The sequence below is a fragment of the Podarcis muralis genome, chromosome 17 (assembly GCF_964188315.1).
Source record: "Podarcis muralis chromosome 17, rPodMur119.hap1.1, whole genome shotgun sequence".
NCBI lineage: Eukaryota > Metazoa > Chordata > Lepidosauria > Squamata > Lacertidae > Podarcis > Podarcis muralis.
The window spans coordinates 18836265-18863944 of record NC_135671.1 but is presented as its reverse complement, the minus strand read 5'-3'; the positions used below and the strand labels follow the sequence as shown (position 1 = coordinate 18863944).

General features: G+C 41.0%; 1 protein-coding gene across 27 annotated transcripts in view; it reads right to left on the bottom strand.

Annotated features, from left to right (window-relative positions):
- Window positions 1-27680, bottom strand: part of MPDZ (multiple PDZ domain crumbs cell polarity complex component) — a 107491-nt gene that overhangs the window by 58696 nt on the left and 21115 nt on the right. For 25 of the 27 annotated variants that reach the window (XM_077921278.1, XM_077921284.1, XM_077921281.1 and 22 more), the window contains exons 6-18: window positions 26255-26468; window positions 24289-24417; window positions 22512-22715; window positions 19184-19304; window positions 18277-18365; window positions 17195-17390; window positions 13944-14033; window positions 10554-10636; window positions 8587-8733; window positions 7943-8089; window positions 4368-4556; window positions 2147-2356; window positions 639-755 (exon numbers count right to left, since the gene is read on the bottom strand). In XM_077921278.1, coding sequence (XP_077777404.1) covers window positions 639-755; window positions 2147-2356; window positions 4368-4556; window positions 7943-8089; window positions 8587-8733; window positions 10554-10636; window positions 13944-14033; window positions 17195-17390; window positions 18277-18365; window positions 19184-19304; window positions 22512-22715; window positions 24289-24417; window positions 26255-26468 — 1936 coding nt within the window. The remainder of the gene's footprint in view (window positions 1-638; window positions 756-2146; window positions 2357-4367; window positions 4557-7942; window positions 8090-8586; window positions 8734-10553; window positions 10637-13943; window positions 14034-17194; window positions 17391-18276; window positions 18366-19183; window positions 19305-22511; window positions 22716-24288; window positions 24418-26254; window positions 26469-27680) is intronic. The other 2 variants (XM_077921292.1, XM_077921287.1) reach the window with 2 other exon arrangements.

Sequence of the window (27680 nt, the reverse complement as noted above, 5' to 3'; positions counted from 1 at the left end):
GCCCAATCTTGTGTTTCTACGCAGAAACAAATACCTGTGAGTCTACTAACTACTCCTACAGAAGAGCATAGGACAGCAGCTTTAATTTCCTTTTCCTGCATCAATGTACGATTCTCAAAACAGGATAATGTGCAAACATGGAATTTATTTTTAAAATCCAATCCAAGTTACTGTCTCGTGTTTAGTTTTTCCACATGTGGCTTCTCCATTTTGCTTTTTTTGTTTGTTTTTGTTAAATAAATCATGACACGGTATAATAGGTCATGTGTTGCTGTTTGCCTGAGGTTGTATTTACCTAATTCTATGACCTGCTAAGGAACAGATTATTGTTATTATGTCCTGATATGTAAAACCAAAGAGGGTGTACTTTCTTTTTCTCATAACTGTGCGTGTGCGTCTGTGGGTTTTTTGTTTGTGTGTGTGTGTGTGTGTATTTGGATATCAGCATCTCGACCCAATAAAACAACCTTCTTAAGCCCTTAAAAAAGAAGAAGTTAAACAAGCATTTTAAAATACATCTTTACGTTACAATGTCAAGGCTGTTTCTCCATTGACGGTAGACAAAATTTTGTTTGGTATGAAAACATAAGATCAAAAGGGTTTTAACACATTATCATGGAAAGGAAGTGGCCACTAACCAGAGCCAGCTCAGCATGGAAGAGGGCTGAATCAGCTGGCCCTTCCTCCTCAAAGGACTGGGCAGTGTAGAAAAAGGAATCTTCCTTAGCAGAAACATAGCCCTCTTCTGGTGAAAGCTGCAGAGAGAATGAAGCTCTTGAGATGGATAGTGGCTAATGTTCACGACATGCAGCGTGAAGGAATTTTTAGAAAGGGGAATGAATGGGAGCCTCCGAGAGAGAGAGTACTGCAGGTTATTCTTATAGCCCTGAGCAGGTGTAATGGTTTACAAGGCTAGGAAAAGCACTGAAGAATGAAATGCCCATGAGTTTGAAATAATATTTTAGCTGTGCACAGAGGTAGTATCTAATACTCCAGTCCCGGCACCTGGGAATTTGGAATGTTTTCTCAGCCCTGATGATTTATATTTACTTTGCTGTATTTACCAAAAGAGCTTGATTACCAATGTGGCTGAGCCTAACAGATTGGATTTAAACCTATTTTGTCCCACAGACTTCAGTCCCACTTATTCTCAGAATCTAAACACAAATGTTCATCAATAAGCTCCATTGAACTTAAGAGCACTGAAGTCAAGAACGCTGTGTTTGAGGTTAGGAAGAAAACCAGCTTTAAACAAATTCCTTTTTGAATTTTCTGTAAAACCAGGATGGCCGCTCCTCTTCCCATTACTATGCCCAATGTATGCTATTCCCAAATCAAACTCCATGACTAGGGTCAAAACAAGATGCTATTGAGTAAATGATGAATCTGAAGTACCATATTTTTTGCTCTATAAGATGCACCAGACCACAAGACGCACCTAGTTTTTGGAGGAGGGAAACAAGAAAAAAAATATTCTGAATCTCAGAAGCCAGAACAGCAAGAGGGATCGCTGTGCAGTGAAAGCAGCAGTCCCTCTTGCTGTTCTGGCTTCTGGGATAGCTGCGCAGCCTGCATTCGCTCCATAAGACGCACACACATTTCCCCTTACCTTTTAGGAGGGAAAAAGTGAGTCTTATAGAGCAAAAAATATGGTAAATGATGAATCTGAAGTAAATGATGAATATGAAGCCCTGGTGAATCTGAAGTACAGATTGCTATTGAAATGAAAATAAAAAAATCCAGTAGCAGTTATAGACCAACTAAGTTTGTTCTGGTATAAGCTTTCGTGTTCATGCACGCTTCTTCAGATACACTTCAGATTGCTATAGTTTTATTTATTTATTTTTGCAATCAGACACACTGTGAGCAGGTTCACAGGTGTATGCTTATCACTTGACGGCAGCCAAAGCCACATCACTTACACATGTGTGAAATGACCTTTACGGATGAAACTCCACAGACAGAACTTTTTTTTTTTTTTTACATCACTTTAAAACAAAACGAGATTAGTTCACACATCCACAGTGAGTGTCGTCAGCTGCTGGGTCAATAAACAAAACACATGCATTTGCGAACAGGCAACCTGTATGGTTTCTTGGCAAAATAGGAAACCCCAAACAAAATGTGTAAGATTTAAGTTCCTTACAGGCAACGGCTTTGCGACTCCTATCCTAACCGCTCCCATCGGCGCTCCTTTCAGCGCTTGCACAGCTTCCTCCAGGCTGCCATTTTCCAAGTTGATGTCATTCACGTACATAAGTCTGTCTCCGGGGAGAAGCCGGCCATCTTGTTCGGCCACCCCCCCAGAGACTAGAGAGCGGATCACAATCACCGTATTCGCAGGATCCACAGGGTCCTTTTTAAAGAAGAGGAAAGTGGGGGAAACATATTCTCAATAAATCAGGAGCCCGTGCAAGTTTTTATATTTCTTTTCAAGGTGCAGATGACCCAGCCCCAACCCAGTGAATGGTGAACCCCCACTTTCATGAGAGATGTCTGCATTTACATAGCAGCTGCAAGCAGGCATTAGATCAGGCATAAGCAAACTCGGCCCTCCAGATGTTTTGGGACTACAATTCCCATCATCCCTGACCACTGGTCCCGTTAGCTAGGGATCATGGGAGTTGTAGTCCCAAAACATCTGGAGGGCCGAGTTTGCCTATGCCTGTACTAGATTATTTCGACAGTGCTTTGTGCTACAGCAAATAAGAGGCTCCATCAAATAATATAAATAGTGCCCACACTGCTATATTCTCCTCTTTTGTGTTAGGCATGGGCATATGGAATATCTTGATGTAAAAATCTAAAACTAAAACCTGAGAGTTTCAGGCAGTGATCAGCTGAAAGACTTTTAATGGCTATGTGCTTCCCTATAATTAAGCATATTTGTTTATGCCGACTCAAATTATGTCAGAAGAACCAAGGGGGAAAGATAGTATTCTTTGATCCCTAACATGTTTATGTAAAAGCACTGGGGAATACACATTTCAGGAAGCGCTTTATTCCTTAATGAAAATAAAAGAAGCATATTATGAATAAAATAACGCCAAATCTTCTTTATCAATCTAGACAAAAATGTTACACTGGCTTCTTTAATAGTCCAGGAATCCAAGCCAATGGGAGCTATCCAATGATAGTTACACTCAAAGAAGACCCACTGAGATTAATGGATTTTAGGTCATTGATTAGTTGGATATCCCTCCCCCCAAGCTCCATTTACCTCACGAGGAATAGAAAGTTTCACTATTTAAACATCTTACGAGAGTTGTGCCACACCAAAAACTGCCAGTCTACTGGGGCACTGAAGAGGAGAGCTCACACCCTCCAGGACCCAATATTTAATTCCTACATTTGTAGAGATCACTTTCTTGTATATATTCAATCTGAATATTTTATCCAGGCCCAACATGAAATCAGGCTACGTAACACTGGGAGATCACACTGTGCGATATAACAGCTTGTGATTCTAGCACAGGAGATTATTGAACTTCTTTAATAAAACAGGATTCTGCCCCTTCGGAATGCAGTGGGGACTGCAGATTCAAATCCTTCCCGCAATTCGGAAAGTCCTAGCACGTGGAAAGCTAGAACACTAGGGTAGAAACCCGACTTAAATGCCTCCCTAGTGGAATAGCATTCCAAGTACAAGAGTTTTAATGTGAAAGCAATTCCCCACTAATGTGGCACAGTCCAATTCTTTTATGAATGTTTACATTTTCAGACTTTTACTAATCAAGTTCTGCAGCATTAGGCAAAGCAATTTCACTGTTAGCAAGCATATCTGTTTCACACTCCTCTCCAGCTTTGTAGGTCTTGTGCAAGACTTTGTAGGTCTTGTTATTTTTATCAATGGCTGGGCATATGCACATTCAGCTGAAAGGAGAAAAATTGATATAATTGGTATAAAATGTCCAGCCACTGATAAAAATAATAATATTTCTAAAAGAAACAGAATCAGACATAAATGCTAAGGTACATGTCTGTACCAGAGGAACGACCACATCAGAGTTGAAAATCAAACCAGTGTTTCTAATTTGTGGAGACTCACGCCAACAATTTTGCATAATCATCTTAATAAATGTTAACTGCTTTTATTGTTATGCAATGTGTAGATTCTTCCTGAATCACAGCAAAAGACTTTATGCAAGTTGACCTGCTGCAGAGATCACTGTGCCATAGAATTAGACTGAAGTCCCACAAAATGAATGGTGCTCCATAGAATTAGTTTGACAAATTTGTTTACTTAATGTAGCACATTTGACAGCAGAGTTTGAAAAGGCCTGGTAATTGACATTACATTGCTTAAAGGGGCAGAATTCCCCTCAGTAAGTACTCCCATTCTGCAAAATAAGTAGTTTGGACATTACCTGGTAATCTAATATGCTAAATCCAAGTCCCATGCTCCCTTTCTCTAGCTCAATTTGCTGTATGTTTGTCTCCCACATTGCCAAAGAAGATCCTTGAACCTCATCTGCACTCTGGCCCATATTATCCATGTCCAAGTTGGCATCCTCTGTCTCTGAAGAGCCAAGGAGTCCACCAAGATCAATAACGGACTGCAAAATGAAAGAGATTCACTTCCATAAATAAAACTGGAAATCCTACAATTTTTATTGAAGCTCGATTCCAAGTAGATACACATATAGTAAAGGTAAAGGTACCCCTGCCCGTACGGGCCAGTCTTGACAGACTCTAGGGTTGTGCGCTCATCTCACTCTATAGGCCGGGAGCCAGCGCTGTCCGCAGACACTTCCGGGTCACGTGGCCAGCATGACAAGCTGCATCTGGCGAGCCAGCGCAGCACACGGAACGCCGTTTACCTTCCCGCCAGTAAGCGGTCCCTATTTATCTACTTGCACCTGGAGGTGCTTTCAAACTGCTAGGTTGGCAGGTGCTGGGACCGAACGACGGGAGCGCACCCTGCCGCGGGGATTCGAACCGCTGACCCTTTGATCGGCAAGCCCTAGGTGCTGAGGCTTTTACCCACAGCGCCACCCGCGTCCCTCAGGTGCACATATAACAAGAGACTAAAAGGAACTCTGGACATAGAGAGATGGGAGAATGGCAAGCATGACTGATTTGCTTTTCTTATTCCCCATGCATCTTTATAACATCCAAAGTGGTCAAATACAGAAGCTTAGATGGCAGAGACAAGCTGAGAGACAAGTTCAAGATCCACTTCACATGGTACAAACATACAAAGAACAGGGAAGCCATTTGAACTCTCTATTCCAGCCTTTCTCAACCTTGGGTCCTCAGATGTTGTTGGACTACAACTCCCATCACCCCTAGCTAGCAAGGCCAGAGCTCAGGGATGATGGGAGTTGTAGTCCAACAACATCTGGGGACCCACAGGTTGAGAACCGCTACTCTATTCTCTCCACATTCAAAACATCTGAAGCCACTCTAAGCCACATAGGGATTAGTCCCTGCATTTTAATCTTGCTTCTAATACGCTTCAGGTTACAGACTCCGCTAACCCAGAAATAGTGCCTCAGGTTAAGAACTTTGCTTCAGGATGAGAACAGAAATCGTGCTCCGGCGGCCCGGCAGCAGCAGGAGGCCCCATTAGCTAAAGTGGTGCTTCAGGTTAAGAACAGTTTCAGGTTAAGTTCGGACCTCCGGAACGAATTAAGTTCTTAACCCGAGGTACCACTGGTATTTGTGTCCACACTGCTTTGCAGCTCTAACAAACCTTCCTATATTCTTAATAATGAGTTGTTTACACAGAACTTCTGCTTGACAAAATGGTAAGCTACCTCTAGCCTGCTCCCTTCACAAAAACCCTACGAGCTAATTGCTTCATTGTAAAAAACAACTATGCAACTTTTTCTGTGTATCTAAAGGACTTTGGGCTTGCATTTCTTGAATGCCAACATCTTGTCCCCAAACCCCACCCCCACCCCCGCCCAGGATAAAGAACTAAAACGATTTTATGGCTTTGTGGGAGGAGACATTTTTTACTTGTCCTCTAAGTAACCGTACTAATATGGCCAAAGCCACTTTGAGAATCTAAAGTAGGGATTTAAACCAGGCTTTGTAGGTGGAAATATTATCTAACATTCCAGTCACTGGATCGGACCGGCTGTACCATATATATACTATATACATATTGTATATTTCATTCATCCAAACTTTTCTGATTTAATTTCCCTTCTACATCAGGTCTGCGTTCATATACCAACTATCTCTCCTCTGAATGGTGATGAAAGACAGAATGGAAAGTGTTAAGAAGTAAATGGCGAGTGGGACTCCCCACCACAGAAAGGCAAGCCAAAAGGGCATCTGTTGAAGGCAGCCTGGGGAGGGAGTGCCCCAAATGCTTCGCATGGTGTTGTGTGCCTTGCTCCTGACTCAGCTGCTTCCAACAGCCACCCATTGCTGCAGATGTGGGCTTCCCCTCCCTCTGGATTGTCCTGCCTCATCTTATTAACTGCCATTGGTGTTATCTGATAAGAAATGAATATTTTGTTGAAGTCGGAGAAGCGAAATTTTTCAAGTCTCAACTATGGTGTTTTATCAGTAAAACAGACAGCTCACACAAATTGAGCCTCTCGAGTGCTACCTCGGGTTAAGTACTTAATTCGTTCCAGAGGTCCGTTCTTAACCTGAAACTGTTCTTAACCTGAAGCACCACTTTAGCTAATGGGGCCTCCCGCTGCCGCTGCGCCGCCAGAGCACGATTTCTGTTCTCATCCTGAAGCAAAGTTCTTTTTTTTATAAGATATTTATTGAAGTTTTCCATTTTATACAAACAAAAAAACCTAAAAAGAAAAAATATTAAAAACACATAAATTTCACAACTTATTTTCAATAACATATTTCCCTGACTTCCTCGTACCTCCCCTTCTTGTTCTCTAGTCCAAATTATTTGTCCAGCAAATCCTTGTCTCCTAGCATTACAGCTAACTAACACCTAATTTTCTATTCAACATATTAAATTAGTATATCCTAAACTTTACTTATAAAAACTGAAGCAAAGTTCTTAACCTGAAGCACTATTTCTGGGTTAGCGGAGTCTATAACCTGAAGCATATGTAACCTGAAGCGTATGTAACCCGAGGTACCACTGTAGTGGGATAAAACTGTTCCGTTGTTCATTCAAGTGAATGTATGTGCTTGCAAGGAAGTGACAAGCCTGCAACTAACTTGCATGCAAGGCCTATTGTTGTATGTCCTTACAACAAGATCCCACATTCACGCAGCCAAGAAGAAAGATTGCTAAGGTCCTGCTATATAGTTAAGCGAGAGTTGCCAAACTGGTGCCTGTGTGCACCCACCAATACCTCCTATGGCACCCACAAAAAGTTTCTGCAAATGTCCTCTCAAAAATCTGCAATGCACAATACATCCTTTGCTCTTCCTATTTGATTTGTTTACACTAATTCTATGCCCCCTTAAACATGCTAACATGTCTTTAGATGCCAGATTTGGACATCCACCTTTCCTTCTGTTCAGAATAGAGAAGAACAAAGGGCTTTTCTCTGCGAGTGAATGTGGTAGTGACTGATGTGCCTTTTCCCCCCACTGATATTATTTTTTTTGGGGGGGGAGGATTGGGGCAGGGAGGGAATGCTCACATCATTTTGTGTCCTGTCCCTTTTTCCTGCTCTTTTTCAATACGGCAGCCATTTTGTTTTATGCCACATACCCCACAGCAACCATTTTGTGACTGGCTCTAGTGGCACTTCCTCAATATCCCAAGTGTGCCCAGAGGCCCAGAAACATTGGCAATGCCTGAAATAAAGCTCTTTATTTCAGAATGAGCAAGGTATAATGGGAAGAGGGAGAGAGAGAAAGAGTGTCTGTAAAGATTTTCTGGTTGTCTCCATTTGCCACAGGGGTAAGAGAGGCTGAAACAGCCTTGCGTAGAGTCAAGTGATCACACACTTTCTTCACAGCATCCTACACATACAAGACCCACACCTTTGCTTTGATTTACCTGTTCCATCATCTGAGATTCATCCATTAACAACTGACTAATAGGTGGAGCTGCACGGCAACACACCATTGTTACTTTGATGGGCAGGTCTTTTAAAATATTTACTACATCCTTGTGGTTTTCTCCAAGCAAAGATATTCCATTTACCTGCCGACAGAAGACAAAATATTATACAGAAATATATATTTTTAAAAATGAAATTTGTAAGATGCACAGTGCACCAAAATGACACAAAACGCAATGCCCTGCAAGAATTGCAGGCACAATACAGGAAGCAGGTAACACAAATTCAAATGTCAGCTCGAAAGGGTTTCTGAAAGCCACATCCGTTTTTACTATTATCAACAATCCTTTGGGAACTTTTCATCCTCAAAATGCTGCTGAATGAGGCAGGGCTTGCTCAAGAGTGCAGATCTGCACAACTTCCATTCATATGAAGTGGGTTTACACCACACACAAAAATTACAGTGTATTGTGCACCATTACAAATTGATGCATACAATTAGCCAATGCAGGATTTATCCGTACAATTTTCATGCAGGAATTTCATATGGTAAAGTATGCTAGTATCTACGAATACTGGAAATCCTCAGCAGAACCGCCTTTAAGGAAGGATGGGAAGTAAAGCAGAAATTATTTCATACTTCTAGTAATTCATCTCCACTGAACAGCTTGCCGCATCGTCCAACTGGCCCTTCTGGCAAAACAGATCGGATGAAATGATGTCCCACTGTAGCTTCTAAGCTGATCCCCAGTCCACTGCTTTCACTAAACTTGTTCACGTGAGCTACCTAGAAAGAAGGAACACAATGGCTCTTCAGAACACTGAAGGATTAGTTGTTCTCAAAATTGCACTCGGACCCACAGACAAAAGGGACAGTAGATTTAAAAGCAGCAACCCTAACATTCTGCCACAGATGCTCTACTTTCTAAGCTACAAGCTCACTTCTTTCAAACATCATCCATGCCCATTGATTTCTCACATCAAGACAAGATGGAATCGCAATGTAAGCTGAAAGGGGGCAGCCAGCCGTAACGTCCCATTCTCCTTTGCAAAGGGGAACAGATGCTGGGGAGCTACAGCTGCCCCAGAGATGAAAGGCGGCCGGAGAAAGCCACAAATAAATGAAACAAATGCCACAATCAAAGGAATCGCACCTCCCGTTACGCAAGAAGTCAGCTTCCATGGGTGCCACAGGGACAATGGGTAGCAAAATACAGTGCTCTAAAACGGAAGTGTTTCCGCGCAACGTAAAAAGCCCTGGATTCCAGATTCGGTACATGCTGCTGTCACCCTCTGGGAGCAGTCAAGCATGGACCGGATGCACACCTGGCAATATAATCCCCTCTGGCTTCCTAAATCCCAGGTGGAGGAGCAGCTGTGCTAGTCAGTGATTGAGAACTGTAGCTCTGACTGTGACCCTGAATTATATTTAAAATACCGCTGCCACCCCAGAGTGCCATGTGTGCTCAGGCAACTGTATCGCTCCTTTGGATGGTACAGAGCACCATTCCCTGCTCATCAACCAGCCATAAATGAACAGCAAAACAAATAGCTTAACTGACTAGTTAAGCATGAGACAAACACATAATAAAAAACGGAGAATCAACAACCAATGTTATGAGAATCGTGGGAGAGGGCGGAAATCAGACCAGTCCAAAAACAGGAAACAACACCATTTTAACCATCAGACAATTGGATTTTGTGAGAGGGGAGTGCTATAACATAAATGGCTTTGTTCTGCATCCTTGTGAACCATATCTGTGATGCCAGAGTGATCCAGTGGGTGAGGAGAACCACATGAGAAAAGGTGGTCCTTTGAAAAGCCCTTCATTTGAAATAATAACTACATGCAAAGAAGTTTAAAGAGCAAGGTTTTACTTTGAAGGCTGTGTTATGATGAGCACCATATGACGTAATGGGGTGGATTGACTAACAAGCCAAAATCTTTTCATCCCCCAAAAGCAGCGATATGGGTACAGTATTTTTCTATAGCACCGCCCACTGTGTGTAATAACATCAAGAAGCAAATGCTGCCCAGAAAGTTGGGATGATGCTCTGTTGTCAGTTGTAATTATATGAGGATTGGACGCACTGCAAAAAGCAGCTCAACAGATCGCAAAAAAAGTGTTGTCCTGAATTTCAAAATGAAATGGCAAATCACTCATATTTTACCGAGTTTCTTAGTTCACTTATATATAATTCATAATTTTGTCGATTAATTCTATAATGTAAATAACAATAATTAGTAAACTAAAAATAACTGGGTTTCATCTCCGGCCTTTCCCCTTACTTCCAGAGCAGATAAGAGCTACTTCATGTACACATACCATCCTTGCAATACAGTGGTATGGAAATACAGTGGTAGCTTGGTTTAAGAACAGCTTAGTTGATGAACAACTTGGATTAAGAACGCTGCAAACCAGGTGTTTTGGTTTGTGAACTTTGCCTTGGAATAAGAACATGTTCCGCTTCCTGTTGAGTGTGTTCCATTTGTAAATTGAGTCCCTCGCCACTATGGGAAACCACGCCTTGGTTTAAGAATGTTTTGGTTTAAGAACAGACTTCCGGAACACACACACTTTAAACAACAAGCAAAAGTTTACCTACCACCACCTCATAATGTGCTCCCAAAAATGACTGCCATTTGTGCTGCAATGATATTTCTTCATCGGTGGAAGTTCGCTGAAAACCTAAAAGATGCAGTTTGGTGGTTAACTATAGAAGAAGAAAAATCCTGTGTGTTATTCTTAGCCTTATTTTTTTTATATACAGTAAATGAACTGTGACAAAACGTGTTGTCCATATCTATCTGCCAGTTTATTTAAAAGGGGGGGGAGAGAAAATGCCATTAATGCACACAACCTGTTAATGTAGAAAAATAAATGAAAATTTGAAATTGAAATTGAAACTTCAATGTAACTCCCGCAATGTATTTTTTCCCCCTCAAATCAAAGTAGCTTGTACGAAAGCTCTCTGAAACTTTTGTTGCTGTTGCCGTCGCTTTACTGCATCTGTAGCAACTCTTAGCAAGTCACAAGGCGAACAGTTTATTGTGGGAGCACTTTTGTATCACTTTGTTTATAGATTGGACACTAAACTAAGTACCTTTTTAGCACTTACCCTAGCTATTCAGTTTGGAATTGCATCACCTCGAGGATCAGTCTTTTAAGCACTTATCCTGGCTATTCAGATGAGAGTTGTATTACTGCAAGGATCTTCTTTCATCTCCTCTCTTCCAAAGAATGCTAATTGTGCTCGTCTAGCTTTCTGAATAATTAGGTTTCTCTCTGGCTACCCTCTAGTGCACTTTCTCCTCTCTGTGAACGCAGAAATTGCATGCAGCTTCTGTATTCATGTGGCAGAACTGTTGTCTAAAATACTCCATTTTTCCACATTCGCCATCGTATTACAATCCTGTACTTTAAGAACCAAAGGATAAAGAGATTTTTCTGGCTGTAATCAGTGCTTTTTTCCTTTCTTAAAAAAACGTTTAGGGGTACTCTCTTTTTCCTACTCATATTGAAATACTGCCCCTCAATGAGGCCAAATGATAAATACTTGAAGTTCCCGGCCCCTATAGTTGTAATTCGTGGGCAAACATTTAATTTTATCCTGATTCCATTTTTAAGCTGTATTTTAATTAATTGTTTGATTGTGTTTTAATGTATGTGATGTTAGCCACCCTGAGCCTGGTCTTGGCCGGGGAGGGTGGGGTATAATATTTTAAAAAATACTTTACTTACTTTACAAACTTAGATTCACAAAATGTTTAGGGGTATGCGTACCCCTGCATCCCCCCCAGAAAAAAGCACTGGCCATAATGTTCTCTATCAGTTCAAAATAAGAAGCGGGATCTTTAAAAAATACAGCACAAAACATTGATATAGCGAGGGGTTGTTTTTTAAAAAAACTCTTTTTCAAAACCACATAATAAAAGGTCCTGGTTTTTCTTTTTAAAATGCAACTACCACTTAGCATTTATGCTATAACAGCAGGTATGTTGCTAGACACTGTTAAGTGAAGAGTTTTACAAGATCCAAAGCAATACCGGTTCCAGATTCAATAGCTGGCACACAAGTTATAGTTATACAATTTCACAAACTTCTTTGGTGATATTAATATACTTAAAATTGGCTTGGCGTTGAGTGATTATAGGCAAATAAATAACCTTCTGCTTACAACAGAAATGTCCTAATATAAAACGCTTGCAGAGAGACAGCCAACATTCTCTCGATATGCACAAATGAGTTGAGATTTTAGCACTCAAAAGTTTCAGAGGCTACTATTGAATTATGGTCCCTAGAGGGCAGTGGAAGAATGCAAGTTCATAAACATATGTGCACTTCTAATAGATTTAGTCCATGGAAAAAAAAAAGAAATATGCTGCTGTAGTGTAGTACTACAACATGAAAGTTTCTTTCTCTCTTTTCAAAAATATATTTTATTAGAGTTCCAGGAATTTAACATACACGTTCCAATACGTAATAGATTTTTATTTTTATTTTTTTGACTTCCCATCCCATTTCCCATGGTGATTTTTATTTCTCCTCCTTGCCGCATCCTATCTTCTCTCTCTTATATCATAACAATAATTTGATAATCTTTCATTCCATCTGTTGCTCATAGTTCAAATCCTGCTCACGAATTCATAATACTATATACAACATGAAGGTTTCTTCGGAAAGATGATAAGGGAAGTGAGGAAATGCTAAAAGAAATGTGTCAGGAAAGTAAACCTGAATGACTCGAAAGAGTTTACATCAAGGCTGAAGAAATACAGGAGAATGTGCAGTACACAGCCAGTGCCACGAAAAAGTGCAAACATTGCAATATTTAACTATGACATGAATATGAAATGATCTCCACAAATGTGATCATTTAATAATGTAAATCAAACCAGCACAACTTATAACCTATCACGCCAAAATATGGTTTACCAGGTATCTAGTGTATAGCAGGAAACCAAATGTATGGCAACACCCACAACCATTTCTGCAATCCAAAGCAGATAGTAAAACCCAAAGATCTGCAGAGCCCTTGGTGGGCTGCTATACATTCAAGTTTCCACATCAGAAATAGTGCATACCTATGTTAAAGCAAAGACATGCTCTACCACGACCACCCACAGATGTGTGAATACTTCATGGGATACAAAATGGCTCTATTAAAAATCAGTGGGCATTTTGCCACCAGATTGTGTGTGTGTGTCTGTGTCTGTGTCTGTGTCTGTGTGTACTCTCCAGATTGCATGTTTTAAAAGCTACATCATTCGAAATGACTTAAGAGTCGAAAGTGTAGAAAGCTGTTGCTAGTCTAAAGCAAGGGTGCCTTTAAAAAGCATTTATATATATATAAAACCAATTGTGAGACTCAGAACGGATGTTTTAGTGAAACTTTCTAAAAGACCGTTAGTCATGTAGCACTGACAAGAAAGAACATGTGTTACAAGACAAATATTTAGATAGAACATGAAAGGCTGTGTCTGAAGCCACTCAACTCAAATACTATTAGAAAATACAGAAATGAAAAAAAAATGCAAATAAAAACAGCTTTTGCTATTATTGTGCAAAGCAATGTTAAACATAGAGATTAGGCCATCACAGATAGGAAGTTAGAAAGTTCCCAAAGAGCAAAATTGAAAAAGCGGAGATTACATTGAAGAAGTTAGGATAAAGCACAGAACCATATTAATGTTTTGGTAACTTGCTTCTGTGAATAAAAGTTCTATGGAAACGTAACCTCTGAAGGATATTATGTATGGTGCTTATTTCAGTTAAAAAACCAACGTTATAAAGGTAAATTCTAGAAACAGCTCCAGACTTTGTCTGTTCTTTCCAGTGAGGTTTTCACAGATTTTTAAGGCAGAGGATGCAAACACACACACACACACACACACACACACACACACACACACACAATTAAGGCAAAAGCTGAGATATGCATGCCAATGTGTTTCCAATGGGTGGGGGGATTATATTATAAATTCTCAATTCGGACCTGATTGTTCTGGACCAACGTCTTCTCCAGTGTGAATCACACTGGTACTGCATGACAATGATGGAGGCTCCTGCTCTCCTTCACAGCTTTCTGGAAAAGAAGAAGAATATTCTGAGCAGCTTCTGTGCACCCCCTTGTTCTGTGATGTGCAATTAATACGTTCTCCTGCTTTCATTTTTTGTTATCCAGCTTCATGTAAGAGCTCCCTCCTGGACCAAATAAAGGGTGTGTTTTTCAAACAAGAAATTGTGTTTGTAGGGGTGTATAATAATGAAAGTAGCTTTTTTTAAAAAAAAAAAAAACATGTACTGCATTATCACTGTAGAGCTTTATACATGAAGAACAACTCCCCATAATAATCTAAACATTAAATCTTTCTGTCATAAAGAAAAAAATGTATGCTATCAAAATAATTCATACTACTGGCCTCCCCCCCCCCCCTTATTCCTTTGTTTCAGATAAAGGGGAAAGAAGACAGAACTCCGAGGTTTCTAATAATCACTCTACCTATAAACGTTTACCAAATCACTGGAAACAATAAATCTGTTCTTCCACCGTTTCTTTAACCACTAGACTGCTGTTAAATACTGTGGATACATAAAGTTGGCAAATACTCTTCTTGTTGTATATTCTGTCTATGTCATCCAAAGAGAGGGGAGGAAGTGGAGGTTACAGGTGGGAAAGGTTTTGCCTGTGCATTATTTATTCTATAATGGGAAGAATCCTTCCTGCAACTGGCTTGATCGTGCTTTGAAAGACAGAGGTCCAAGTCCCAATCAGCATATTTAAAAGGCTGCTGGTAAGCATAACTCAAATAAGTCCTCTGAAGGCCAATTTCTCACATTAATATGTGCACTGGGCAGCAATTCCATGCCCACTAACTAGGAAGTAAGTATCTCTGAACTAAACAGGCCTTGCTTCTAAGTAAACATCTGTAAGACATGTATAAGATTTCATTCTTAATATTTTTATTAGTTTCACTGAAAATTATAAATCTTGCAGTTGCATTATCCATCAATAATGGTTTATTCTTAATGTAGAAAAAATGACCCGTAAGTTTATCTCTCTCGCCCCAGTTTTATGGTGAATATGTCTTCTTAATTTGTCTGAACCTGGGGATATGTAACATACTGCAGAAATGCTACAAGAAATTTTTACTTTACGGTGATATTATCAAAATTAAAGCTACTTATTTGTTTTCAGATATTTCTTAAGCACCCTTCACCAAAAGATTGCAGGGCAATTTACAGAAGTGTGGGTAAACACAAACCATGGAAATACAATTAAAAACCAATAATTATAACAAAATAAAAACCTGAAAATCTACAAACACAATAATTAACACAATTACAAAAATCTACAGTCTAAAATAGGAAGATCTCCAGAGTCTGGGCACCACCACACAAAAAAGTATTCTCCTTCGCAGAAGCAGTGTTCCTCTACAGGCTTCTCCAGAGGATTTTAAAGACATGGAAAGGCTGATGTCTTAATGCCTCAGAGAGTCTGATTAGAATCCAACAAAATATTTCCATGCAACACCTTGTCAATGTCACATTGCTGCATTTTTAAGCCTTCTAAGATGAAGCATATTGAGCTTCATAGACCCTATATAACCACAACAGGTTTACTTATATTTTTTGTGAGAGGTAAAACTTCAATACTTGAAGACTCAGGCAGAAGTTGAACAAACAGCAACAAAGTTGGTAAAATAAATTATTTGTGAAGCAATAAAGTTATTTCAGGAAACAGTCAACTGTTTAATAATTACCAGTATACTAAAACCAGTGGATGTTACAGGCTTCTAACAAGGTAGCAAACACACAGCTTCTTTTAAACTTCAGTTGCTTGTTTTCAGTTAGATGTTACAGGTTTCTAGACTAGTTGGTAAATGCTTGGCTTATTTCCAGCTATTTCACTTCAGTTTCTTAACTTGGTTGTACCATGGGTGTTACAGCTTAATACTTTGGTTCTTAAGCAAGGTGGTACTTTCTGTCAGATTCCCAACCTTCTATCAATCGTACTCCTGAGATACTTCTAGCAGTATAACAGACCCAAGGGATCACCACACCCTTCTTAAATATTTATTGAATATCTCTCCCCTCCTGACTGACACAAGACCAAAGTATATCACAGCTTCTAATTCTCCTTGTTCAAACTCATCCCTCCAGTTAACTCTTGTCTGAATACTCTCCAAAGACACTAAACACTGTCTTTCTATCTAAACTGAGAGACTCCTTTCTATAGCTGTAAATATTCTCCTCAAAATGGATCTGACATGCTGACTAGGGCTGGGTGATATATCAATACATTGTCCAAAACCGGTTCATATCATGATATAGGTTTCATAATTTTTGACCTGGCAATATATTGGAGATCATGGTGTGTGTTTTATGCAAAAACCACAATGTGGGAAAAACCATGAAGCCAATCAGTGCCTCTACATAGCTCCATCCTTCTTTCAGACATCATGATATATTGGCATATCACAACGTTTAACTGGTGAGATATCATGATGTCAAAAACCAGATATCGCCCAGCCCTAACACAGACCAGAAGCAACTCTCAAGTCTCTCCTTTCTCTCTTCCTCCTGCTCTCTCTTAAACCATCTCCCTATCCTAGTACTCTCTCCGAAATTGCTCCTTTTATCTGCCCTCCCAAAGTGCTGGCTCCACCCCCCTCTAGCTGGCTGTCTTAGTAGCCAATCAGAAAGAGGCTGCAGCCCTCTGGTGGAATTCTAATGCACTGCATCACCAGCTCAGATGTTTGTCACATGTACAGTACAGTTGTTTTACTTGTGAAGTAGTGGAGAAAGTGTTTTAACTTATCAAGTTCCCTATATTGCTGGCCAATCAATCCATTTAGTCTATTTTGACTGATGGCAACTTTCCAAGATCACAGACAGTGGTGCTATCCATCCATCTAACATAACAAAAACACCACTATATTCTCCTTCAACGCTAAGAATAATCTCCAATATCCCATTGCTCTATCCATATCTTTGCTGACTCTCTTAAACAGGGAGCTTCCTGCTGACACTTTATTTAGCTCTGAAGTTCCAGGAGGAAAGCTTTATAAAAGCTATGGATGAGAACACAAATCCCTTACATGAGAGAAAGCCCTATATGATTTTTTTTTAAAAAAAATGAAATGCAGACTCTAGGGGCAAATTTAACCCATTTTCCCCAGTTTTATAAGCTGCAGAAAGAGAAATAAAATCCAACTCATTTGAAGCAAAGCCATTCTTAATTACCTTTGCCTGTGCCAACATCCATCGTTTGGAAAATTAAATCCTTTTCAACAGCACTACTGAAGTCCTCATGGGGTTGAATGTGATTTCCCTGCTTAAGGCCTCTTCTGACCAACGTGAGTCCAACTGTTTGGCCAGTATGCCGCAGAACCTCCACTGCTTGCTGGTTGGTAAAACCCTGAAGATTTGTTCCATCCACCTGAATGATTAAATGTGTTTTAATTTCCAGCAGGCCACTATAAAGAAGATAAACGTGCAAGAAGTGTGTAATTCAAAATGAGCCAAATCTCATCTTAGCCACTTGCAAAATGTCATTTCTTATTTTGGTCTCCAGCCACTTTTATCTACTATTGCTTTGTTGTCTCCGAATATGAGCATCCCAGAAAACCACATTCAGATTCATTTAGCTTTCAGTGTTTAGATTTATACAAAGCCACTGTGAAAGAAAAGGACTGGGTTTATGTAGCTTTGTAATATCATAACCAAATAGTCACTTTCCTTCTTGGTTACTACTGCTGACTAACAGTCTGGTGTTATAAGTGTTCACATGATAACCAACTACAGCACTTTCATATATTTGTGTCATCAGTGACAACTGGGATGACCAAATGATTGATACAAAAAAAACTGGAAGAACAGAGCAATTGTGTTTTCTCTCTGTATGGGTACAGCTAATGTGATTGCATTAATAACCATGTTTCCAAGTGCAGATCAATGAAAGCAGGCATGCAAAAACCTGTGTTTGGAACAGACACCTGGATTTGATGATGGAGCTATTACAAACAGGCCCGTGTGAATTACACATTCCAGTTTCTTTTATGCAATCTATTCATAGCAGCTTCAAACACTGAATCTAATCAGCCTTCTGCTGGACACATGTCTCCACACCAAGGAGATGGCCCAATCCTATGGCTGGCTATTCAATGTTTAGCATAAGGTGTATTTTCTGTTAGTCAAAAGGTATGTAAGGTTCTAAATTAATCAACAGTATTTGGTCAACTGTACCACAGGGTGGAACGGGGATCATAAAAGTGAGGGTAATAAAAGCAAGTATCCAATAAAATCACTCCTCTATGATTACTTACTGCTATAATTTGGTCTCCAACGTGGATTCTACCATCGTGTTCAACTGCACTGCCTTTTGTGATACTCTTTACAAAAATACCAGAAGGTTCTGTGATTGAAAAGGAAAAAACCTCATGCAATTAAAACTACTTTTCAGCTCTTGCTGCACCAGTCCAAAATCCCAGACACAGCACAGAGACATTTCGCTGTTCTCTATCATACCAAAAAACACTGAAGCACTTAACCTTAGTACTATGATGTAAGTCCAAAGTCTCATTGAAGACGTTTTCCCCTAAGGGTTGTACCACGCATTACAAGATAGAAACTTACATTTTAATGCGTAGATGCATACAAGGAGGCAGCCCTAGTTAAACGGCAGCTTCTTTGAACATGCACAGCCTCCTATATACATAAAATTGTAAGGCTGTCATCGTGCTTCAGTTCACACGGCCACCAACAGGCAGTCATGCAACTGCAGAGCAACAACAGACTGTCAGGCAAGTAAGCAAGGAAGCAGCTGGTATCCCAGGTGAGCTATTTAAAGGAGAGTGGGAGGTGCTTTAGAGAGCGGTTAAGCAAGCTGCTCTTTAGTGTGTCTAACCCTCTCCAGCAGCGGGGAGGTCCCTGGTCACCTTGGATGCTTGTAATGGTCTGGCTACCTTCCCCTTCAGCTACTTGTATTTTAGTGGTACCTGAAGATGGTGCTTTTGCAGTCCCGCTTGGCCCACCGTTAAGGAGCCTGAAAATTGGTTAAAATAGCCTGAGCCCTGTCCATAATGATTGTCAGTAGCTCTCCAGGGTTTGAGTGAGAAGTCCTTTCCACCCATACCTGGAGATACCAGGGATTGAACTCTAAGACCTCTTGTGTGCAAATCATGGCGTCTGCCACCAAGCTATAGCCCTCCACAGATCTGCTCTTAATATTACCTGAGGTTTTGTCTCCAATGTAACCAGCAATAGTTATTCCTAATCCTTGGATGTTTTTTGTGAGTTCCACATCAAACATATTTCCATTAGCATCATTTTCAACTTGTGTCTCTTCATCTCTCTTAGAAAAAACAAAACAAAAAACAAATGAAAGAATGTCCCATGAGGACAGTTCTCAGGGACAAAAATTTTGGTACATATTTTCCAAACCAATTCAGGTGCCAAAATTGCAAATAGATATCATGGAACTGGAATGATAGTTGTACAGATGGCAACCCTCCAAAATAGCTGCTGAAAATGTTAGTTTTACCTGTCTTCAAAGTACCTATTTATACAGCCCAATCCAGCTATACTGATGTACTATTCTGATTTACAGATTTATGATGTATTCTGCACTTGTTTTATTGATGTTGTTTTATTGTTGATTTTATGCTGTTCACCTCCCTTACATTTGTTAAAATGTTGTCCGTGAAGAAATGTTTGCAAATAAGTAAGATAATGAAAATAAATAAACAAAATGTTTTGCTGTTTGGGGCTCCATGAAGTGTTTTGCAGTTTCGAGGTCCTTCAAGATTCACTTCCAGAGATATTACTATCATGCAAGAGAAGTAAACTAAAGGTCAGGGTAAATATTATTATTACTGAAATGTTTCAAAATAAAAGATACACACACAAACATTAAAATTGAAATAACAAGAGGATATGTGACAGGCAAATAAAATGACAAGTTGGTCCTGAAACTTTCAATTCAGGAGCTAACACTTAAAGACAAAAGGGTTGTATTCAATGTAGCGCTAAGCTCGGGTCCCGTCAGTCCAAAAAAAATAACAAGAATGCAGCAGGACTGCCAACCCTCTCTTTCACCCCCCATGTGCCCCCTAAAATCTGTTGCAGGGGTTCCCATATCCCTCTGGAGCAGATTTGAGGAGAAGAGGAACTCCTTGTGCTGGTAGAGATTAGAATACAAGTTAGAATATGACCAAATTGTTTTACCGAAAATACTGTAGACAAACAAATATTCAACAGAGTATCTTTAAGTGAAAGTGGTGAGTAGAAGTGTTTCAGTTTTTGCTTACTGCTGCTTTCGTATCTGATTTTAACATCACTGTCATTTTTATTTCCATTGTGTAATTCACTTTTAGACACCTGAGTGCAAAATATGCCAACAACAACAATAATAATAGCTGTCAGGGAACTGCCATCAGCTCAGAGGCGAGAGGTGGAAGGGCAGCTGGGTTACAGGGAGCCTCCAAAGATTGTGAGAAGCAGCACTTCCTCCGCAGAGGAGGGAAGCCCCACCTCTAGTGGGGAAGAGATGCAGGGCTCAGAGGATGCAAGAGAGAGCCAAGACACCGTGCATGACCAAAGTGGGGGTGAGACAGGTCCCCCTTTACCCACGCCCTCTCTGTGCAGTAGGTTTACATGCAGAGAGGGGAGGCATCAGATGGGGGTTAAGAGACTACTCTGCTGGGGAAAGTTTAAGGACCGCCCACTCTCAGATTCTGCTAGTGACTGAGCAAGACATGGAAGTGAGACGTTCTGCACTATATATGTTTTCGCACCGATAAAGCTTTTTGAAAATACCAGTGGGGATCTCGCCTGTTTGCTCTCGAACAACCATGCCAGTAGGCATAACAATAGCCATAATTCCTGATACTATGAAAGTCAACAGGAAATAGAGCTAAGGTTCGCCTATAATATATGGGTTGAACCCAATAATGTCCAGAGACCTTCAAAACAGATTTGGTGGGGCGGGGTGCTGTAGATAGAGAACAGGGAGGTCCTGTTGCACAAGCAGAACTCCAGTTGTTTACACCCAGTGTGGCACAATGGATCTGCTAAAAAAATCCTCCTTTACTAATAATGATAACTAAATGATGAGCCATGATTTAACAGTGTATTATACAGATGACTTACAGGTAACATACTATGTATGCTAGAGAAAGGGGAGCACAAAGGATTCTGGGGGCAGGGAGAGGGGAAGGTCACTGAGTAAAACTAATCAAATGCAAATTCTACTTGGCAAAGTAAAAACAACTTGGGAACTGGGGCATGTAACAATTAATAGCAGCTTTTTTGTGATGATTTCAGGGAGAGCCGATAGGCAAAGCTACCGTGCTGCCTACTCTTTGTCCCTAAAAATTAGTATAAATTCAACTAACTATTAAGGGAAAGAAAGGCTTCTTTATAAACTAAAAGACTGTTTCCCAACCTTACACATATGATGAGAAGCAATGGTTCAAATAATCTTTCAGGAATTCTTCCTGAAAACTGCAGGGGGAGAAAGTGCAATGAAAAACTGTGAGGTCACTGGAACAAGCCATGCCCCCAGGCAGAAAGGTTTTAGCTTGATCCCCTCTGTATTTCCTTTATTTATTTCAGTATACAATTGTGGCAGTCACAGTTCGACCGAGTAGCACCTCATTCTGCTGAATAAAATCAGCTCAACTGATGCATCAAGTTCGACAGCTGTCAGATTATCTGTACAGGGTGCTGAGTCTCTCTACATGTTACTGTAGATTTTTTTCTTTCTTAAGATTCAGAAAAATACATGCGTTGTTTTGCTGCATGGTATTTCTTTGTTTTCGCACACCCAATGCCTCAGATTGCCTCTCCCATTTCTCACGTTACTAACCGCAATCTTGCTTGGCATCCCTTCGGAACATTAAGCGAAGGACTCGTTTGTGAGTCAGGGAGAACGCAGAGGGTTTCAGGGCGGGGGAATTGAGGGAGCCTTTCAGAGAGCAAAGAAAGAGAGCCAGAACAGCAAAACAGAGAAGGGCATACAGCGTGCAATGAAGGTGGCAGCTGGCTAGCTGGCACACGGCTAGCAGCAGCTGAAGTTGTAGCAGCTGACCTAGGTGAAGAGCTGCAGCTGTGTGCCGGCTGGCACAGAAAGGAAAAGGCTGATGGTTGCTGGGGGTGATGAGGTGGGTGTGGGAGGCAGGAGGAAGAGAGGCATATTGGGAGAAAGTGTTTTAATAATCCAGCTGGACTGAAAGGGCTGCCACAGAGTAAGTGGGAGGTGTTACAAAACACTGATTGCTCAGCTGTTGTTGAAGCATCGTTCAAGTGGCACATTGAGGTTAGTGGGTTAGAAATTATTTGCATGTTTTTATGTCTGGCTCCTCAGAGTTCCCAGTGCACAGATGCACTACTGACTACCGTGAGGGATTGATTGATTTATTTTTAAGTATGGTGATAAGCACACTCTATTTATATGCCTTTGGATTAAGAAAATAGTGAGCCATTAACTCTAAATAATGAACCACCATTGAAGTCTCTATTGCCAGTGCAGCTTCTTAAATTGACCTTGTCAAATCATTACCTGGTTATCCATCATAAAGGTTTGTACTGGTGTTCCTGGAGGAACTGCTGGTGGTGTGGGCTCCTCGAGTGGGCCTCTGGCTATAACCAACTTCACTCTGTTTCCACACTGCCTCAAGACTTGTGCCACCTGCTCGCTGCTCATTCCAGCCAGCTCTGTATCACCAATTTTCAATATGTGATCTCCACTGCACAGGCTACCATGCTAGATGAGGAAAAAAACCAATTACTTTACTGGCAATATATATATAGAGAGAGAGAGAGACCACACACATGCACCCCAACAAGAAATTACCATAATAATTATAATAATAATAATTTATTATTTCTACCCTGCCCATCTGGCTGAGTTTCCCCAGCCACTCTGGGCAGCTCCCAATCGAGTATTAAAAACAATACAGCATTAACAGTACTAGTATTGCAACAATAATGATATAGGGGAATTCAAAAAACTTGTTTATACTCTAATGTATAATCTATTGTTGCAGCAGTAAATTAATAAACACAGGTAAAAGTGATGCCAAGATGTCTAGTGTTTATATTTCAAAAAGTAAGCATAATACACTATTGCAATATACAGCCTTTTGCAACTCTCTGTGCCACATCCCATACTGTTCCAGGGGTTCTTCCAACTCTTAAGAGCAGCTTTTTTGGGGGGGGGGGGGGATTGCAATGAGAAGAGAGTAGTGAAAATTGGGGGCATCTTTTGCAGCTAGCACTGCTTGGTAGGGTTTTAGTGAAAAGAAACGAAGTGGGATTTAGCGTAAACAACAACAACAACAACAACAAACCACAGTTTAGCATGTTGTCTAAACTATAATCTGTGGCCAATATCAGCTAGGATTTGTTTAAGCAAGCCAGCTTCTTATCCCGTGGTTTTACGATGCTTCTGGCAAACAAACCTTCATGATTGGCCATGGAGGAGGCAGCTGTAGAAGCACTCTCCCTTCTCATGGTTTCTGGTAGATGGCAGCCCAGCTGGAAGAAGAATAGGAGGAAACCTCCAGAGAGCTTGCCAGCCAGCGGGGTGAAGCGGAAAGGAGAGAGAGAGAAGCTGAGGCTAGAGTTGACCATCCCTTTTCTCTCTCCACCTCTGGCGGCAACTTCAGCTGAGGGGGTCATAATTTTGCAACAGAATCTGCGCCAGCTGGATGGCAGCAGTTCTTGGATGGCGGTGGCACCGAGCACAGCTCCAACCGCTTCCTTCTTCCCTTTTGATATGTGCTTATATTGTTGCTGTTTTTTGGAGTGGGGCAGTTCTTAATTAATGAAGCAGTTTTCCCACACAAAAATGTTAACCCCCTCATTTTACTTCAAGAAAATAAAATACGGGTACCAATTACAGTCGTACCTCAGAAGCCAAACGCAATCCATTTCGGAAGTCCGTTCGACTTCCAAAACGTTCAGCAACCAACAGTGGCGTAGCGTGGGGGGTGCAGGGGGGGCCGGCCACACCGGGCGCAACATCTGGGGTTAGGGCAAATCCACAGGTTAGGGGGCGCAAATCCACGGGTTAGGGGGCGCAAATCCACGGGTTAGTGGGCGCAAATTACTTGCCTTGCCCCGGGTACTGACAACCCACGCTACGCCACTGGCAACCAAAGCTTCCAAAAAATAGTTCACAAACCGGAACGCTCACTTCCGGGTTTGCGGTGTTTGGGAGCCAAAACGTCCCGAGAACTAAGCGGTTAAAAACCAAGGTACGATGGTAGATAAAATACTTATAAACTGTAATTCTATATCGTTCTGTGCTATAAACAAGAACATAGTTTGTGTACCTGATCAGCTATTCCTCCTGGAAGGATGGTTTTCACTATCACTCCAGTTGATTTTCCACCCACTATCCCAAATCCCAGACCCGATCCATCATTCACCAGCTCAATGGTCTCCACATGCTGCCAGTGAACCTGCAAATATCAATATTGAAAGTTAATTTCAACAACAACAACGAGGACAAGCATTTGTCTTGTTTCTAGTGTAACAGAGCACAGAAATGCAAACATGCTAAATATTGGCTGCATCCTCACTCTAGAAATCTGCCTATGAGTAATCACTATGCAGTGTTGTTCATTCTGAGCATATTCAATGGCAAATCAACAGTGTTTACCATCTCAATGAATTAGTTCAAAATGGGACCAGGAATCAAAATTAAAGCTTGTAGCTGAGAACGCATGTTCTTTTCTATGTAGGCATAGAAAAAGGAATTGTGACCCACTGCTCTGAAGCAGTCAATATACTGTAACAGAAAGATATAAAATTATGCATGCCATGGGTGATGAGATGTCTTTCTACCTCATAATCCAATGAAGCTCCATGGTAAAGCTGGTAGAAGCTCAATGTGTATTCAGATATATTCGGTATGCCTCTGAAAATTAGCGTGGGGGAGAAGGCACAGGTTGGCCAGCGATTGAATACAGCTGCCACAATTCCTCACTGCCCATTTGTTTGTCGGGAAAGGGCATCCAAGAGGGGAAATGTCAGCTACCCTAACATCCTCTGCGTGGCTCACCCAGATGGGTGAGCTGGAAGAGGTGGACCATAGCACTGGCTGATGTAGAGGGATGTTCCAATGATGCACTACACCAGCATATAGAAGGGGCTTGTTAGCAGCTAAGAAGGACTGAGGTTCAACTTCCAAGTGGCAGACTGCAGCCATGGTACTGTTAGGTTTCTGTTAGATGCATCTAGGTGTGTGACAGAGCCCTGAAAGAGAAGGTCCATCCTGGCTGGGAGAAAACGGCAGGACAACTGTGCTAACTACAGGATTGCCAAGAACCAAGGATGTCTGGGACAATGAAGCACCTGAAGAAAGGAGACAACTGGTGGGCAATATTGGATTGCAAGATCTTCTCAACGTACTTGTCAATTATAAGAAATTCAGGACAGAATTTTTGCAACTAGGGGTAGTATTCAACTAAATTACTGCACCAGCAGAAGCCACCACAATGATTCCTGCTAGCAAAAAAAGAGACTCTCTTTCCCCGCATACCCCCTGAGCACCCCCCACCCCAAAAAAATCTGTTCTGGAGGGTTGGAAGAATCTCCAGAATATTATGCAAGGGGAGAGGAGGGAGATGAAAAAGATTAAGTCAATGCCTAAGCACCTTTCTTCTGGAGAAATAGGTTTAATAGCCTCTATCACTATTAGGTGACTGATGGCTTCTTGCATGATTCGCTGTACTTTAGGGAGTGTTATGTCAGTGATGGGTGGAATTGGTCTAGAGGGCAGTACTGATGTGAATTCTTTGCTGCTGCTGTAATTCAATGTAGATGCTTCCCAGAAGGGTAGAATGCTCTGGAGTCTTGCCCACAATCCAAATGGGTCTGATACCTTGACTGGCACTTGGTCATCATCCTTGGAGCCTGAAGGCATGGGCTTCTTTCCATCTGTGGATTCACCAAGTCTACCCTACCGCAAATAATCTGGAACTTAAAGGGAACTCAAAGCCAGGTGGGAGCAGCATGTGAAGAGCCACAAATTCTGCACCTCTGACCTTCCTACTGAAGGAACATTATTGCCTGAGCACTAGGAGACAAATTGACAGCGTGGGAAAACTTCCCTTGGAGACGCAGTTTGACTCAACCGCCTTCTTAATGTTCTGGGAGAAGACTATGCATGACTATCTTGACCTTGAGGCAAGGGGTGAATAGTCTACAAGACTACGGAAAACAGCATTTAAACTGCAACCTAAGCTAAGAAAAAGGAAGGCATGCTTGTTTTCAATGCTCATACAATGTACTCACTGGATTGGAGTGGGCTGAGATTGTACTAGCAGCTGATGGGGACCGAGAAATCACAGGGCTGATAAGCTGAGGCAAGGCGCCCCTGGCCACAACCAGCTGGACACAATCCTTTGCTTTCTGTAGGATCCCGATAGCCTGTTGGTGTGTGATGGTCTGGTCAAGGGGTTGCCTGTTAATAGCGAGGATTTGATCGGCTTCCTGCAGCCTTCCATCTCTATCGTAGGCAAGCGAAGGGTAAAAGAAATGATCAAAATTAAGCGCCACCAAATATTAGTTTGTCAGTTTTTCCAAAATAGTTTCTTTTAATCCTGTTTTTCTGTTTCCCCACCCAAACTTTTTTTTTTTAATAGAAAAAATCTTTCCCTACAGTTTTGCTGTGAGCAACTATTTTGGCACCCTGGTGATCAGCTTTCTTTGAAGCTAATCCCACTGCCACTGTCTCCTGGCTTCACCCCACAGCTAGTTCCTTCTCCCTGCACCCGCATCCGAGACTAAGCATATTACAAGTGGGTTGCTTCCAGCTCTTCCAGCTATAGCCTGGGAACTTCGTTCTTGACTTTGAGCCTGCTGCTTAACAGAGCATGTGCTCTACTTCATTCACGGTACAAGTGCTGAATATTCATCAATCCATACAGTTTACTTACCAAACACTGCCATCAGGTGTGTAAGAGGGAGGTGGGGAGGAGACTAGTTTTCCTTCTTTAAAACCGAAGAAGGAAACTACATTGGAAGGGACATCTTTCTGCTCTTAACTTAATCACGAAAGGGATTCATTCATTTGCTGGTGGAGAATTTATTTTCAGGAAACCACATAATCTTCAGACTTGAGTCAAAGTAAGCTGAATAAAATTAAGCTGTGAGCCTAATCCACGTTTCTTTTTAGGATCAATAAATTTATTAAACAGTCTTAAAACCTATGTGCCCAAAACATACTGGTCACAAACTAAGTCCTTTCAAGTGTCATTGCTTCCAACAGGAGAATGAAACTCATGTTTAATTCTCTTCTGCTGAAATCAATAGAATTTTAAATTATTTTTTTTAAAAAATTAAATGCTGCCCTTCATACCAAAAGCTCCCACAGCAGTACAAAACAACCTGCATAATACACACATCAATACAGAACAAGAATGAAACAAAGAAATATCAAGAATCAAATAAATTATAGAAACCATCAGATTCACCATGTTAAGAAAAGAAAAACTAGGCAGGGGAAGGAGTTAGCAATATATCAGGCAAACAGTATACTGGTTGCAGTAGGACAGAGTGTGAGAAGAGGAAACAGAGGTCATAAGAACTTAGGAATATTTATTTATTTATTTATTTATTCATTCATTCATTCCCCAGCCACTCTAGGCGGCTCCCAAAAGAATATTTAAAAGGGTGGGATACTTTCTGGGCAGTCCTTATCTTTTGCCACACAACAAAG